The sequence below is a fragment of the Platalea leucorodia genome (genome assembly GCF_965183815.1).
Source record: "Platalea leucorodia genome assembly, chromosome: 1".
Lineage (NCBI taxonomy): Eukaryota > Metazoa > Chordata > Aves > Pelecaniformes > Threskiornithidae > Platalea > Platalea leucorodia.
In genome coordinates this window covers 146,069,980-146,086,322 of record NC_138823.1, presented here as the reverse complement: position 1 = coordinate 146,086,322, position 16,343 = coordinate 146,069,980, and the positions used below count along the sequence as shown (strand labels likewise).

Genomic DNA, 16,343 nt, shown 5'->3' with positions numbered 1-16,343 from the left:
AAAATTAATTCCAGTAACCATTTTTGTTTTGCCTGTGCAAACGTGAGTATTCCAGTGTTACACAGCCTCGTTAGGGGAAGTTCATGCTCGTTTAGTAACAACTTGTTTGAATAGATAACTGAGATCCAAGACACCAGGGAAAATTAAGTATTGAGTAGTGATAGTATGTCAATTTAAATGTTGTTGTGAAGAGCATGAAGAAGTTTGTGTTATTTTTTTCTTTATTTGATTACAAGGGTTGGGGAATTTATATAGCTGTTGAAGAAGAGAAATATTTGGCCTTAGGTGATGAGGCAGCCATCTGTGAAGAGAAGACAACTGAGTTGTTATCTTTCCTCCACCTGGTCCGTTTGACAGTGGGAGGAAGCGCGGACAAGGGATCTTTTTGGTAAGAGCTCTGATGAAGCAAAAAGCAGAGTTGGAGGGGCTCAAATTGAGTGGAATACACCACGCAGGGAGAGAGGGTTGTTGGAGGGAATTTCAGGTGGCCACTCTGGTTGGGAGCTTTTCACTGGGATTCAGAAAACTCTGCAGCAAAGAAGTCCCTAAAATCTCCTCCAGTGGGGAGCCTCTCTGATTTTAAACACAGGAATACATCCTGAAATCCCAGCTTCGTTGAGAGCATGTTTGTCTTGTGCTTTCGTCCATGCGCTGGGCTGTTGTAACTCAAACATTTTTAAATTACAAGCTGGCATTTGGAAGCAAAGCATGTTGATTGTGCTAATATGTTTTCTCATACCCAGACAGTAATAAATAGTTTTGATTAGTTCAAATGTTTGCCCTGTATATATTTAAAAAAAGAAACTAATCCCATTCTGTTTATAAATATTACACTTAAAAATGGGATTCTACTTAGAATTACTATTTTTGTGGGGCATTTTGTCTGTCTATTGATCTTACCATGTGGCATTACTCATTCATTGTACGTGTGTTGTAAGGTGAAGCTTGGGGAAGAGTTCAGAAGACTGCACAAGTTCATGGAAGAAAAATCCTTTGAGAGTACTGAGTATGTAGACTTCTGGCTGAAGAAGTTCCCGAACTGCAAATAAATGGAGGCTAAGACTGTACCTAGGAGAGGTACTGTATGTGCTTGCCCCTTCATGTACCCTTAATTTCCTAACTATCTGCTCTTGGCCACTGTTGGAGACAGGGTACTGACCTAGATGATGGATCTTTTTCTAACACAGTATGACCACTCTTACTTCTTTGTATTTGTGTGGTGACAGAATGCCAATATTTGTAATCACAGCATCAATACACAGCAAATGATTTATGGACTTGTCTCAGATCTAAGCCTCTCGATAAAGCCAACAGTCCAGAATAGAACGAATCTGAGGGAGGTTGTGCAGCCAAGTCCATTCATGGCTTTAGGGTTATTGGTGGAGAAGGGTGACTATACAAATGGAAGTCCCTAAAAATAACTCCAATGTATGTTAAAGCAATTGGAATGTGCTAAAAGGACTGGAATAATCAATAGAAAAGAACAAAGCCAATGTAACTGACTGGAAACTTTTCATGACCCTAATTTCAAAAAAAAAAGAAACAGAAAATAGGAAGCATCAAAGTGGTTGGTGGTTTGTAGAAACAACGTATGTAGGAAGAAAAATCAGACAGAAGAACCAAAATACAAGTCTCATAATGAAACTAAAAAAACTAGTATATGTTATAACTGCCTTCATTGTGATAAAGGAACCCAGGAAGAATTGGGACAGTAGATCAATTCCAGCTGAAGTAGCTAACTAAATCAGAACTCATCTCTTTGTTATTTGGTATTAAAAACTGAAAACCTAGATTTCTTGGCCAGTTAGTTTAACTTCATCAGCAGGTAACTTACTAACTTCATCAGCTGTGTTGAGGGAGCAAAATCTTAAGCAGATGTCAGAGGGCAGGATGCTGAGAAGTAAAAGAAATCCAAAAGGAGTGGCATGGGAAATGGAGTCTTGCAGCTGCTGCAGCCCCTGGGGAAGGTGCTGCGGCCATGCAACTCTCCAGACACAAGTAAAGAGAAGGAAGGAAGCAAGCGATGGTGGGTGGTTATAGGTAAGGGGCAGAAAGGGGAACATTATTTTTCAGAATCACCCCTGTTTGATGTAAACCTTGTGGTTGTTGATACTCCGTATAGGGCCTAATACGAGCTTCATGCTTGGTTGTCTCAGAGCTATAGGGACATACAGAAAGTGCTGAATTTGAGATGGAGCATTGTTTACACCAGCAATTTGCACATTTGTATCATGGAGGTAACAGTGCTGCTTCATATGCCGTGTGTCACTTTTGAACACTGGAGTATTATTAGAAAGAAGAAAGACAAAGGAGGATGCAGGGAAGTGAAGATGGAAGTACTGGGAGACATGACCTCAGCTGAGGGGAAACTCAGGTAAATGTGCGCTGCTTGGGATTAAATCAGCAATGGGGCTGGATTTATCATTATTTGCAAATATTTGAGTCATAATATTGAATAGCAGGGATCTTTCTGGCATCTAGAGGACAAAATAAAGGATTAGGTGTTAGTCTTCCATTAAAAAATTAACCAGATTACAATTCACACCAATAGTTGCCCTTCCCCCATATAAAAAGGGAGCATCATCAGACTCGTGTCATGTCTCTGAATCTGAGTTGTCTTCCTAGGTGCAATTAATGTGTATTGAATTTTTGGCCATAATCTGAGTCAACTCTTGTCTTCTACAGCGGCATCTTTGCATTGCAGGTACATACTGCTGGAGAAATAGAGGGATACCACCATTTTGTTTCACTCAGCTACATAAGATGGCGGTAAGTTGTAGTCCCTGCTAGTACAGGATGAACTTCAACCAGAATTAGATAGAGACAAATGCTCCATTACCTCCTGCCAAGTCTGTGCACAACCTATACTCTTTAGAGGTGTTTCCTCAGCCGTAATGTCAGCAAGGTAATGAACGATCTGTCCCGGGAGGAAGAGTTCGTGCCAGCTCTCCTTGTTAGGAAGAACAGCCCCTATTCTTATGCCAGACATTTGCAGGGTTTCCATTCTGTTCCTCCAAAAATAATGTCTCAATCCAATATATTTCAGTAAAATTAAAAGGTGTGGAGCTATTTTTCTCCTTAAATGGTTTATAGATTTCCCAACTTGGTGCATTCACTAGGAATAGAGAGTAAATTAACTAGAATCTAGAAGGTCTAATGAAATGGAAAATAGCGTGTCATGCAAGGTTTAGATAGATGTCCAGAGCTCTCTTTCCATCCTATAATCAGTGCATAGTCAAAGTCACCTGGTCTTCAGGTCAACCATTTTCTAAGCTGTAAAGACTGCATGAAGAGAAGGTGAAAAGACTTATTTATTCTTCCTCCTTGCATTAGCAGCTTTCTCCCCATCCTCTATGGCTTATTGTTCATTGGCCGTTTGGTGTATTGGAGTTAATTAGTTGGAAAGGGGAGCTTGAATCAAAGATTGACAGGCATCAGAGAGGGGCAATGCATACTCAGTATGCAAAAGAAATGAATAGAGAAAAGGAAGGATTTTGTGGGTCACAGCCGAAGTCCAGGCTGAAAACTGTCAGCGTACAGTGGACTTTGTGCAAGAAAGTCCCTGAAGTATGCTTACGTTCAACCAGCCTGCTAGGAAGTGCAGGTTTAGTTGGCCCATAGTTTCTTCAAGTTGACACCCAACTGACAGTTATAAAAACTCAATAGACTGTTAAAACAAAAACCAAACCAAAACAAAACAAGCAAAAAAAACCCAGACAGACATCGGAACTGACATGAAGAATGTTAGTGAACACTAGTTTAATGGACAGTACCAGGATACCCAGAGGCAGAAGGTGTCCTGTCGACTAGACAGAGACATCGATAATTTATCTATGCTCTCCTGTTTGTGAACAGAGGTTTCAGAGCAAAGAGCAGAATAGGAAATAAAAAAATGTGTGAGGACAGATCCTCAGTTGGTGTAAAATATTGTAACTCACTTGGACTGAATGGAGCAGTGATAGTTTTCAACAACTGAGGATACAATTTTGTATTTTCATGTAAACACTATCCCCTGTGATGGTAAAGGACAACACGTGGCGATTCCTCCTCATGATCCTCTGTTCTGGCAGCCATCGCTGATAGATCCGGTCTCCTGGAGGCCACAGGCTGCTGCAGAGCAGGTGAATATCCCGCGAGCTGAGCTGCTGCTGCTGTAGCGGTAGGCACGTGGGATGGGCTGTGCCCCGTGGGCTCAGGAGGAGCTTCCCCTCTGCCCTTCCAGACCTCCAGGCAGCAGCAGCAGCAACTCTTGGGTTACCTGCATCACAGTCTGTGCGAGCATGAGAAAGATGGTCAGCAGGCTCACCCTGTTTTGAATTCTGAGATAAGTTTCTAAAAACACAGATAATAAAATGTGATAAAAATATGGTTTTTATGCAAACAACAGAAAATGGTGGAGGTGGTGGGATGCAGCTGGCATAATCTCGGACATTACAGTTGTTCACAGTAAGGATCAAGTTATTATCTGTGGCAGCACCACAAACATCAGCTGTCCTGGCTTCGCACCCATTTCCACAGTCCACCTCTGTCTCTTTTTGAGGTGACATTAATATTTTTTGTCACCACATCCAATTTCTTCCCAGGGCACTTTGACCTTGTAGCATTTCTGTCTGTGAAAGCTGTAGAGTTCATTCAGTCCCCCAGCTCCAGGGCATGTCCTGCATGTCTGTGGGACATCGGTAGGTGACAAGCACAAACTGGAGCAGAAAGGAAGGCTGGGCAGGGTTAGGAAGTGCAGGAGCTCCGTGGCCTCCGGAAAGGTTTGGGCCTGAAAGGGTCAGTGAATGGTGGCTACTGTTATCTTTGAGCAAGAGCAGTTACAACTGTTGCTACTCTTTTCTTCTCAGTAGAGTTTGGAAATGTGAGCAACCTGAATGAGTTGTCCACTAAACAAAAAGGAAAATCAAAAAGAATGGTGGTGGGCCTGGAGGTTCACGTAGCTCCTAGCATGAGGAAGGAAAAGATACATAAAACTCCCCTAAGCAGGGAGAGGAAAGCACAGCAAGGTCTTGGTGCAAGGGGAATATGGAGACTCTGGCAAAAGCAAATGGAGGTGGGACGTGGACTCTGCCATGGCTTCCAGCAGCAACAGCCTGGGCCCCTGAGACAAGTACCGACAAGCATCTGGGTGGGACACTTCTTTTGAGAAGGCTGCGAGGTACTGCTAAGGGTAGAGGAAAATGGGGTCAAGATTCAAATTTTATCTCTCAAAATGTATTAATTCGCATTTTTTTTACTACTTTTGAGCCTCTTGAATTCTTCCTTGGCCTTCTGCATTGTCTATGGCTGGCCCTGAATTTGGAAGCCCTAGTGTGTGCAGTGAAGACAGCCTACACATGCCAAACAAAATGCAGTCCCCTTGGTGTGTGAGCGTTTCCCCAGCATCTGGGGACTGAGTCATCCTTGAGTCAGAGCAACCATATTTGGTTAAAATTGTAATCCATGGGATGCTGTTTGGTACTGCTAACTTGTTTGTGTCATCTGCCCAATAAATTACTGGCTGGAAGCTTCTCTTTCAATACAAATATTCCTTGCCAGCCACTGTGGGTTTTATATGTGGGGTTTGTTTTTTTGTTTTTTTGTTTTTTTGGTAACAATCTACGTCCTTTAGTACTGCCAAATCATCTTTCCTTCACCCGTGTGGTGCAGCATGTGGGGAGAGCGAGCCATTCGTGCAGTAGCCAGCTGCAGATTACAAGGTGCTCTGAGGCACAGGGGTGCTCAGCTGTACAAAGGTCAAAGACATAATGATAAAATACAAGCAGAATTCCATTAATGATCTTTCAAAGCTCCTGAAACCAAAAGACAAAAAGAGAAAAATGCATGTAACGTCTAGAGGATTTGCACGCTGTCAATCTTTAATTAAGATACTCGAGATAAAGTTCACCCTTGCAAGACAAGACAGCAGAATGGGCACCTTGTGAATAAAGAGCTGTGTGAGAGCAAAGGGCACCTGGGCTCATAACAGCACAATTCAGCACTGGAGGTTTCACTTCAAACGCAGGACAGCTGGAGGAGAGCAATGCTTTGGGCTGCTCCTGCTCCTGGGCTTTTAGTTGCATTATTGTTACTTACTGGATTGAGCTGTGAATCAAACCGCTATGAAAAAGAGAGGCAGAAAAGAACCATTTATGACGAGCAGTAAGTACCATTGCTTGCAAATGCATTTGTTCATATGGTGGCTTCTAAGTGCCAGTAATGGGAACAGAGTGGCTTTACTGCAGCTCTTCTTTACATACTCTTTGGCAGATATGTGTAACTAAATGATCTCTTTGTTTTTTCCATAATACAACAGGCCTCGTTTATCCTCAGAGCAGGGTAATTTAGTGTTCCACGCTGGCTCCAGCAAAAATATTGAATTTAGAACTGGACCACTGGGGAAAATAAAAATTAATGAAGAAGACCTTGCAGAACTTTTTAGTCAGGTGATATAGTTACTTTTCCTTAATATGTTATCGTTTTCAGTTTTGCATGCTTGTCTTCAGAATTTGTCTTAGCAAATGTTTGATGTGTTTTGTATGATTGTTGTTTTATATTATCTATGTCAGCCCTCTAATATGACCGTAAGTTATTGCAGACTTGTAAAGTAATCATGCCGTTACAGAAAATAATTAAAAGATTAAATTTTGCATGTAACAGAGCTCTCTGTATTTAAGCGGACTTTATAATAGTAAAGTTAAGCAAGAACAAAACCTTCCTAAGCTTTTGAAAAAGCAAAGCTTGTTTACATTTGTAAGCTTTTGAAAAAGCCAAGCTTTTTTCACATTATCTTTGTTGTTTAAATTTAGGTGAGAAAAAGTAACGCAGAGATTCAAGAGCTTAAAAAAGCCAATGGTGCCTCTCAGAATGTGTCCCAGCAGGTTGCTCTGCTGACCTCCAAGGTGAGCCATAACCTCATGTTATCCTCCTCCAGTATCCCCAGTTTTCCATTCCTCAGATTAACATCGTTACCTGATTTGTTTTAGTATTTCTGAACTCCAATTCAGGGAACTAGGGCAGAGTCCATATTTAACATCAGCTCAGAGTCTATGTTTAATGTTGAGATACTTATTCAGTAACTCTGGAGACAATGGAAACATTTTTGTAAATCCCATAATTTCCAGTTACTAGGATTCTTCTTTTGTTCACTGTCAACATCTCTATGGACTATATCCTCAAATATATATGCAAGTGAAATCCCACCAAATTCAGGAAATGGACCGTATATGTTCTTATAGCTGTTACACAGACTTTCCGTTCCATAGGTGAAATGGGCTATAGGGGTTTGCAGTGGAAAGAAGAGACCTATGCGCTAGTTTTGTCTCGTCCCTGCTACTAAAGATTTTTCTCCAACAGAGGATTTTGAAACATTTGTCTAACTTGGTTTAAGTGTCTTGTTACAGTGTTGCCGGAAGTTCCTTATAGGAAAATATTTTATAGCCTAAGAGACTTCCACTTAGGGAAATTACGCTAATACGTATCCATCATATTCCCTGATTCAGTGTCAGCTTGCTGTTTGCGGTTATAACCCACTGAGCTATGGTGAACCTTTTCTTGGCTTTCGGTGTACTGTCTCAGACCTCCGGCCTTCGCATGCATGCGAGCGCCCGAACAATCCCACAGGAATATTCACATTCGCAACGTTGAGCACCTGAATACGTCTTCACAAGACTGAGTCTTGCTTTTTGGAGCCAAACTGGGACATATTTAAGCTGTCATTTTCTGAACAGCCTAAAACACCAAAATCCCAGTGAATGGGCCTGTTTTGAACCTGATTGTCACCTGGTTTCACATACCAGCTATTCTCGTTTCTCAAAAGAGAACATTTTCTTAGCCTGCTAGCATCCAGCACGTATGTCTGTGGTCACTCTCATACAAAGCACAATGTAATTTGCATTTCTCTTGCAGATTGTGAGTCTTGACAACAAACTTCAAAGCTTAGAGCAGGTGAGTAAATGGGAAACAAACTAGAGATCAAAAAAGAAAAACCCAGCCCCAAGTAAATAAAGTGAGGTTGCAATGATTAAATAGCTAAGTGATTTCTTTCCTCTCATGCATTACTCAGGAAAACTTTTTTTGGTAACAGGAGGTAAAAAAAAGCCAGGATTTGTGGAGGAGGTGAAATGCCTTCTTACAAAATATAAACTGTGTAGGAGCCTGCATTCTTTAAAGGAAAAACAATTGTAGACTCAAGAACAACAACTAGATACCAAGGAGAAGTAAACTCTTCCGTCACTGATCTGTCAAGACAAAGACTGGAGAATTCAAACTGGATTTTATATTGTACTGGAAATAGCTAATTTTCAACTGTCACCTGCTTCTCCACTGAGCTTGTGACAAGCCACAGCTACGGCTGCCAGTACAAGCAGCTGTCAGATGAGTCACCCATGGAATTGAGAAGACAAGATAACCCTCCATCTCGACTCCCAGTCTGCTGCCAAACAGTCTCTGCTAGTACTTACTTCTTATAGGGCTTTTCTCACCCTAGTGCTTGCAGCCGGCCATCCTGTGTAAGACCAATTATATTAGTCATTATTTTGTACAAGGATAAATGAAACAGCTCAAAACCTTTACAAATCAACCTTGCTGAAAAAAAAAGGGGGGGGAGGGGAACACAAGAAAGAATGAGGGGAAAAAAAAAAAAAGAAAAAAAAAGTTTGTCTTGAAAATAAATGTTAATGAAACACCAAGTAAGCAGGAACCTCATTTTCTGCTCTTTTCCTGGGTTTCAGGCTATCCAGAGGAAAGCCTGCAGCAGTAACCCCTGTGAGAACTCAGGGACCTGTGTAAACTCACTGGATGGTTTCTTTTGCCTCTGTCCCAGCAACTGGCAGGTGAGTCTTTAGCCTCCTTGAATACAGAGCGTGTATTTTGACTGTAAGGATATACCTGACTTAGTGTAATTGTGATGAAGCGTAGGATTTTAAGGTTGCTCAGGACAGAGTGAGATGTACTGAACAGCAAAGCAGCAGTATCACACTCATCGTTTGGTTGAAGGGCAACATGTTTGCTTCTCAACAGTATCAATGTATACCAAAACAACGAAGCCCAAACCATTGGGCCAGACCTTGCACTGTTATACGTGGGCAATGGCCCATGAAGTCAGTGATGCTTGGCAGTTCCCACAGCACAGAATGAGTCTTTGGTTTTTGCTGAGCAGTGATCTGAACTGAACGCTTTGCTGTTGATCTTATGCAAAGATAGAGAGAGAATGGGGGAAGGGAAGGATTTTTATTCAAGCTCAAAGAAACAAGACACATGGATGTGTAAGTAATCAATCCCATTCTGAGTTTTTTAAATCCAAAGACTTTATTGGCAAAGGCTTTAATGGTGCTGTTACATGCACTAGAGATGGAAAAGTTATATCTTCTTCTCAAAGGCTCTCAACCTGAAAGTTGTCTCAGCAACATTTGGGTCAAAACTGCTGTGCTTTCAGTTTTAATAAAACAACACTTTCTGATAGAAACCGTATGAAAGAAAGTTTTCTGAGCCTTTTGCTAGCGAGTTGGAAAGTAGAGGGGATGACAGTACTATGCTGTCCATATGCTTTCTACAAACATCTGAAATATTTTATCCCCCATCTGACTGATAACCAGGGTCACAGAAATACAGCTGAAAAATAGAGTTTTGTTATAATGTTTCATAAGGGAAGCTGTGTTGATAGCGGCCCATGGTTTGTATATCTTTGGAAACTATATTAAACATTGGCTCCATGGTTTGCTTCATTTCTCAGTTATTTGGAAAATAAACTGGTTTTCCATTTCATCTTAGGGCCTCCTGTGTTCAGTGGATGTTAATGAATGCCAGATTTATGCTGGAACAGCATTAGGCTGCCAGAATGGAGCCACTTGTGTGAACACACCAGGCAGCTACAGGTAACTTTTCAAAACTAGACAAAAAAATCCTGTGTAAAATACTCTGCTATTTCTGTACCCCATATCACACCTGCAGCACAAGTTCTAGGAATAAGTCTGTTTAGTATCTATGCACTATAATCCCTTGCGGTCTGAGAGAATATAAAATCCTTAATACACCATACACCGAGCCCACCGCAGACACAGAAGGCCCTCTGAAGCCATTGCCTGCTTTGACAGAAGAAGAGCAGCAAGAACCAGTTTTATCACACAGCCATGCTGGGGAAGAAGGCTGCAAACTGGAGACTGGCTCCAGTGACCCAGCCCTCTGTTGCAGGTGCAGATGCTTTAATAGAAATTTACTGCACCATGGGATGTAGCTGGGGCAGCGAGATGCGGCATGCTGGTCTGTAACCAGCACTCGCCAACGCGCCCACCTAGCACAGCCACGTTATCACCCCTTCGTTATCACCTACCCCTTGAGACCAAAGGGAGTGAGGAGATGAAGGAGGTGAACAGCTTTGGCCCAGCAAAGGCTTTGAGTTGTTGGAAACCTCCTGAATATATGGGCACCCTCGATCACTGGCATTCCCAGCGCACCACATAACTCTGAGAAATGCCTTCACGCCCCCCAGAAATACAGGCGCTGCTGAGACAATGCACAGTGCTGCCAGACAGAAAGGGGAGAGAAATGCTGTCTGCAGCCGGCTGGCCAGGAGGGTGCCTGGGCTGCCTGTGTGCGGGCCCTCATAGACATGAGGTCCCTGGAGTATATCCTTCTCTGGCTGTGCCCAGCTCCTTAGGAAACATGCTCTTGTTTACAGGGCAAGCCAGCCTGAACGTTCTGTGTCTTATTTTCCAAAATGTCAAATAATCTGGTAAATAAATAACTTTCAGATGTAATACAAAGCTATCCCTGTGCAATGGGAACAAGCAGGCTGGAGAGCATGCCACAGCTTTCTGCAAAGCATTTTGTCTCCTGCTTCAGCATGAAAATCTTAGCCCCCACAAATATTTGCTTGGCTTAACACTGGCTTATAGTGCTTTGTCACTTCTTGGAAGAACCTCACACAAGGGAAGTTCTCCTGCAGTGCTCCTCACTCTCCAGCATTAACACCGAGCCTGCTGAGGTGTCCCTGGTACGTGATGCTTCCTGTCAGCTTTTCTTTGATTTTAAAGGATGTTTCTAGCATGCCTGCAGCTGTCCCCAACACAGACATTTGTCAAGGAAACGACACACAAAGCAGCCTGCCGTTACTTGTTGTTTCTTACTGTGTTTAGAGATGTGGTGTACAGGTGTGTGACTAAATTAAGGTTTGAGAAGACAAACCCTTTGCCTTTCTTGCAAGTGTTGTCATTGTGTTAGTACAGTCATGATTCCTGTAAGTTTCTTCCCCAATATAATTCCTGCCCTCCTTAGTACTTGCTGAATCAGTGCTTCCTGAAATGACCTAAGACCTTTTTATAAGTCATCCAAATCTTAATATTACTGCTTTTGCATTATGCCCTCAGGATTATTGTTTAGTCCTTTCCCCAATCCCGTTGTGCTGTCTTCACAGTCTCCCTTCATGTACTGTCTTACTTATTTCTGAGTGCTCCCCAGATGCTAAATCCGTCCCCAGGTAGAGCGTGACACAGCTCTTTTCAACAACCATGAGAACATTGCTGCTAAATTTTCTGGGACCCAGCAACCCAGGTCACCCCACTCCTGCTCTGGTGTAGTTATACACACCAGCATGGACTGCAGGTAAAGAAAAGGGTGAGATTTAACTTTCCATAGTCCCCAGAGATAACACCAGGAAAAGGGAGGTACTGGATTAGGTACTGTGAAATGGAGCATAACGCAGTCTTCACTCCCTGTTCAGATTCTTTATCTGCATGCTCCAAGCTGTGATTCAGGAAAGCACTGAAGTATGAGGAAAAAGAGCAGGTATCCAGGAAACACCTTCCTGAATCGGGACCTTAATGGGACATTGCATCAGTTGGATGAAAAGCTGTGAGAGTCCCCAGGTCTATCAGACTTCTGTGTCAGAACCAAAATAACAGGGGCCTCATCACAACATGCCGTCAGTGATGGGAGAGAACCAGGGCAGTGCCGAGCAGCAATGCATCACAATTGGGCTGAAGATCCTTCCAGTGTGACCTACTTCTTGAAGCTGATCTCTGAGCAACTTCAGATGGGCAGCAGATTATTCTTTGCCAGACTAGGCAGCAGGCAGTGCCATTGTCCTCCTCCTTTGGAGCTCGTCAGTTTGCCTTGCTGTGTCCTTTGAAGTTGAACATGCAGCTCTGAATGTACTTTGAACATACAAAGGTGATCTGGTTCCCTGACCTGTTGCCTCTGTGCTTGCCCAGGTTGAGCTACTGTGCTTGTGATATGGTGTTGGTCTATCTGCCGTCTCTTATGATACTGAACGTGCTATCTTACAGTACTGCAAACTGCAGTTAAGCATTAAGCTGTTGCGGGTTTTTTAAGCCTAAGTTCATGTGGGTTGCTTATCCTGGGCGCAGGGTTTAGTTATCTGCAATTGGCTTATCAAACTGCTATTTCAACTGAGCATGTGACACCGTGGCGGGGACAGTAGCAGCTTATTAAATTGCTCCAAGGTCCAGATCAGCTGCACTGGAATACCCTGTGGAATACCCTGATTCAAATTCTGCAGATAAATGCTTTTACAGTCTATTTTTCATTAGCCAGCTTAAAAGCAATCCAAGAAGGGTGAGTACCTGCCATATGTCTCTGTGAGGAGCCGACATCAGCAGACATCGCAGCATATAACTTGCATCCAAATAAGTGTCTTACTATCATTTTAATAAAAAGCTGGTGAACTGATAGGAGGCTTTCTGTAGGTTTAGGTCCCTTTCAGCTGTATCTCAGAACCTCAGATTTGGTCTATATAGAAATAAAGGGCCAGAGAAAAGGGAAACATTACCCCGTGGCTTAGAAATTCCCCATTTCAGTTCCACCGTGTATGTACAGTGCTATGAGTAAGGTGAGCCCTATAAATAACAACGCAATGCAGCTGGCAGCCTACAAGCCAGATCTCCCCTGTAGAATGCCTCCCTTCAGCCCACCACTTTGTTCTTCCCACCCCGTCAGCCCCAAGTGCCTCCTCCTGCCCACCACACTTCCTTGAAAGCTGGGCTGCTGCTGAGACAGCAGCTGCCACATGTTGAGGTGTGGGTGTGAAGGTACCCCGCTCTCTGGGACAGGCCAGACATGGCATTTCTGAATATTGCTAGAGGTAGGGTTTTAGGCACTTGGCATCATATGAGGGTCATAAACTGAAACACAAAGTTTACCTGCTCTCTGACTGAGTGGGGATTTCCAGGCTCGTATTTTGTTGAAGTCTTATGTTAGACATTTCTTTTTTTCTGGATTTCGCTTATGAATGTAACAAAAGGCTGTGGATTCTCCCACAGGGTCAGACAGTCATGGCTATGCACAAGTCCTATGTGATTCTTGAGTCTCTGCTGAACAGGAGCCTTGCCTTTGTGCGTGATTATTAATGGGATTGTCAGTACAGCTAAATAGATGGATTTCATAAGGAACACCACATAAATAAAAGAGTGGGGAATGATCTCTTACTATGGCAATATGTGACCCGTAACAGCTATATAAAGACAACATTTTGATTTTTCTGCCTGCTTTCACCATTAGCTGCTCCTGTACTCCAGAAACCTATGGGCCTCGCTGTGCCTTGAAGTTTGATGACTGCCAGGGAGGATCTGAGACGCTCTGTGGGCATGGCATCTGCATAGATGCAGACAGGGATCAGCCCAACAAGGTAAGGAACGATGTATAAGTCTCATTACACAGCACAGCATGAATAAGCAACAAATAATGCTGAGCACGACAAAACTGCGTAGCGCACACTGCTGCTGAAAAACAGCAAGGAATGCCACTGTACAACATAAACTCCCTGTTGTCCCAAGGACAGCAGAAAGAATGGAAAATGCCTTGTGTCTTTTTGGAGGTACTTGTCACAGTATCAGATCTACTACTGCATCCAAAGGGAGCTTGGGAATATTCTTTGAATAAGCCAGAGTCTTATTTGAAGCATAATATTCCTACTGTTCATTATTTGGGGAGTTCTAAGTTGCTAGAATATTTTATTACTTAAATGATTAAGAAGGACAAACATCACGAATCTTGTTTTTCCTAGGAAAAGGCATACCTGTGGAACATTATTGTCAGTGGCCTGGGAGCCGCCAGGGCTGCATAGCGGCTGGGTGGCTGCTGCTCAGCTTTGGTGCTCCTCACTGGCAGTTGGACTCGGTCTCTGACTCCAGGCCCAAGCTCTCCAAGCGTCTGCACTGGGTGGATGCTAGCATACACTCGAACGGTCTTCTGGAGCAAGCCAGCTCATTCTTTTTGGGAGAGAATCTGGGTACAGGGTGTTCACTCCAAAGGGACATACAGAACATGCCAGCTTTGGCTCTTTCCACCCAGAGCAGCCCTCCAAAACTACCCTGCCAAGCCTGTGCTCCTTAACACTCCTATACACCCGTGCACCATTCCACACACACCACATATTCTTTGTGCTATGCTGTAAAATAATTTCTTTGCTCAATTTGTAAAAGTTTTCACAACTCATCACTTGTTTTCTGTTCAGTTTTTGTGGAGAAAGCTTTTCAAAAGGGTTCAGTGTTGGCTTAACAGTGTCTGCTCCTGTGACAGTCAACAATAAAGCTCCCATTAGCTTTAATTGGACCAAAGCTAGATAAATGCTGAAATCTGGCCATTAGTAAAGTTTACAAGAGAGAAAACTCTTTTCCTCAAAGAAAACGTATATTTGCCATTTAATGTCAGTGGTGCACATTGCACAGATTACTGAACAGTTTGCTTAAAGGAAAACAGCCAAGGTGATTTCAGGTTGCTTACACTGATCTGTTTACCCTGGTTACAAAGCAAGTTGATGACTTTTAATTATGTTTATGTACAGCTCATAATTGCTGTTCATTTTCTCTGGAAGCTTTGGGGTAAATTACAGGTTTCTTTTATGAACATAATGAATGAGCCTGTTGTTGCTTCCATAATCCAAATAGGTAAATTCAGAGGAAGAAATAGACTGAGAAAATTACCGAAGCAACTTCTAAAATGGAATGTGCAGAATGTAACGCTCTGAAAGCTTTCTTCGTATAGTTTGAAAGACATTTTATAAAATGAACTCCTCCTGCCCTTTTCTTGACTGTTCTGACTGTCTTAAATATGTGATGTGATGTTTGCTGTGGCAGCCCAAGTACCACTGTATCTGTGACACTGGCTGGATGTCCCCTCCTGGCAGCCCTGCCTGCAGTGCTGATATAGATGAATGCAGCCTCCCTAATCGTCCGTGTTCACAGAATCCACTTGTGCAGTGCCACAACACACCAGGCTCCTACTCCTGTGATCCCTGCCCCGCAGGTATCGCGTTCTTCCACGCTCTCAGGCGGGAGGGGGTGGCAATGGGTAGTACTGGCTGTATGTCATAAGCACAGATACAGGATCCAGATGAGAGTAACTCCATGAAATGCTTTGCTCTGTATTCTAGAGAATAACTGCCTGCAGGTTATGTCCTATCTAGGTAATGCAGGCAATGGAGTCTAACGCATGATTTATCCCATCCTAAACTGAGCATCTAAATAGGTCTGATGTACCCTCATACGTAGGCCCATAGGTACCTTCACGTCCGTCATATCCTATTACCTTCATGTAGTAGGTCCGAAGTACTTTCATATCCTTATGCTCACTGCCCTAAGGCAATATAAAAATCTAATTGTCCCCTCAAGCCATATAACCTGTGATTGCTCTTCCTGAGTTGCATAGGTGGTGTGTATAGGAGGAGTATTTGAAGTATTTAACCAGAGTTATGATAAAGCTTTGCTGCGAATTGTACATGTGTGCACTAGACCAGAACTACCTCCTCTTTAGGTTAAAGTGTGTCTGATTCTGGAATATCCAGAATACAGTTAAAATAAAATGTTATTGGCACACACATCTCCACGCTGTTGTGTTTGAAACAGACCAGTATTTTGCAGACCAGTATTAATTGTCATCAGTTATGACAGGGACAGGTCTTCTCTTGCGTTAATGAAGTGAAGTTCAAAAGTCATGTTTTTCTGCTCTATGAAAAGATCTGGTCAAAGAAGAAAATGAAAAGGCCAGGCATTTTCTATTTTAATGACTTCCCTGTGCTTCTTTTTAGGCTGGCAAGGAAATGGCTACAGCTGCCAAGACATTGATGAATGTGAAAGTAATAATGGAGGCTGCTCAACAGCGCCAATGGTTCAATGTATCAACACAATGGGATCCTTCCACTGTGGGCTCTGTCCGCCAGGTAAAATGGATTTTTTTGTTGACGAAACTGTGGAAGGGCTTAGAAGATGAAGATTCAACACATTTGAGCCTGTTTTATGGTAGACTTAAAAAGCTGAAGATTGGTTTTGTATGAAGAAGTATCACATACACAAAGCAACGCTGTAATATAGAATGCAGAGTCCAAGTATATTCAAACTGCTTCAGCTATT

General features: G+C 42.8%; 1 protein-coding gene across 1 annotated transcript in view; it reads left to right on the top strand.

Annotated features, from left to right (window-relative positions):
* Positions 1-2,362: 2,362 nt before the first annotated feature.
* The window catches only part of CUBN (cubilin), a gene marked incomplete at both ends in the record, with an annotated part of 152,681 nt that continues 138,700 nt past the window's right edge, over positions 2,363-16,343 (top strand). The window contains 10 exons of the mRNA XM_082329622.1: positions 2,363-2,374; positions 2,705-2,769; positions 6,296-6,425; positions 6,789-6,881; positions 7,888-7,926; positions 8,712-8,813; positions 9,751-9,854; positions 13,495-13,621; positions 15,072-15,240; positions 16,022-16,153. Coding sequence (XP_082185748.1) covers positions 2,363-2,374; positions 2,705-2,769; positions 6,296-6,425; positions 6,789-6,881; positions 7,888-7,926; positions 8,712-8,813; positions 9,751-9,854; positions 13,495-13,621; positions 15,072-15,240; positions 16,022-16,153 — 973 coding nt within the window. The remainder of the gene's footprint in view (positions 2,375-2,704; positions 2,770-6,295; positions 6,426-6,788; positions 6,882-7,887; positions 7,927-8,711; positions 8,814-9,750; positions 9,855-13,494; positions 13,622-15,071; positions 15,241-16,021; positions 16,154-16,343) is intronic.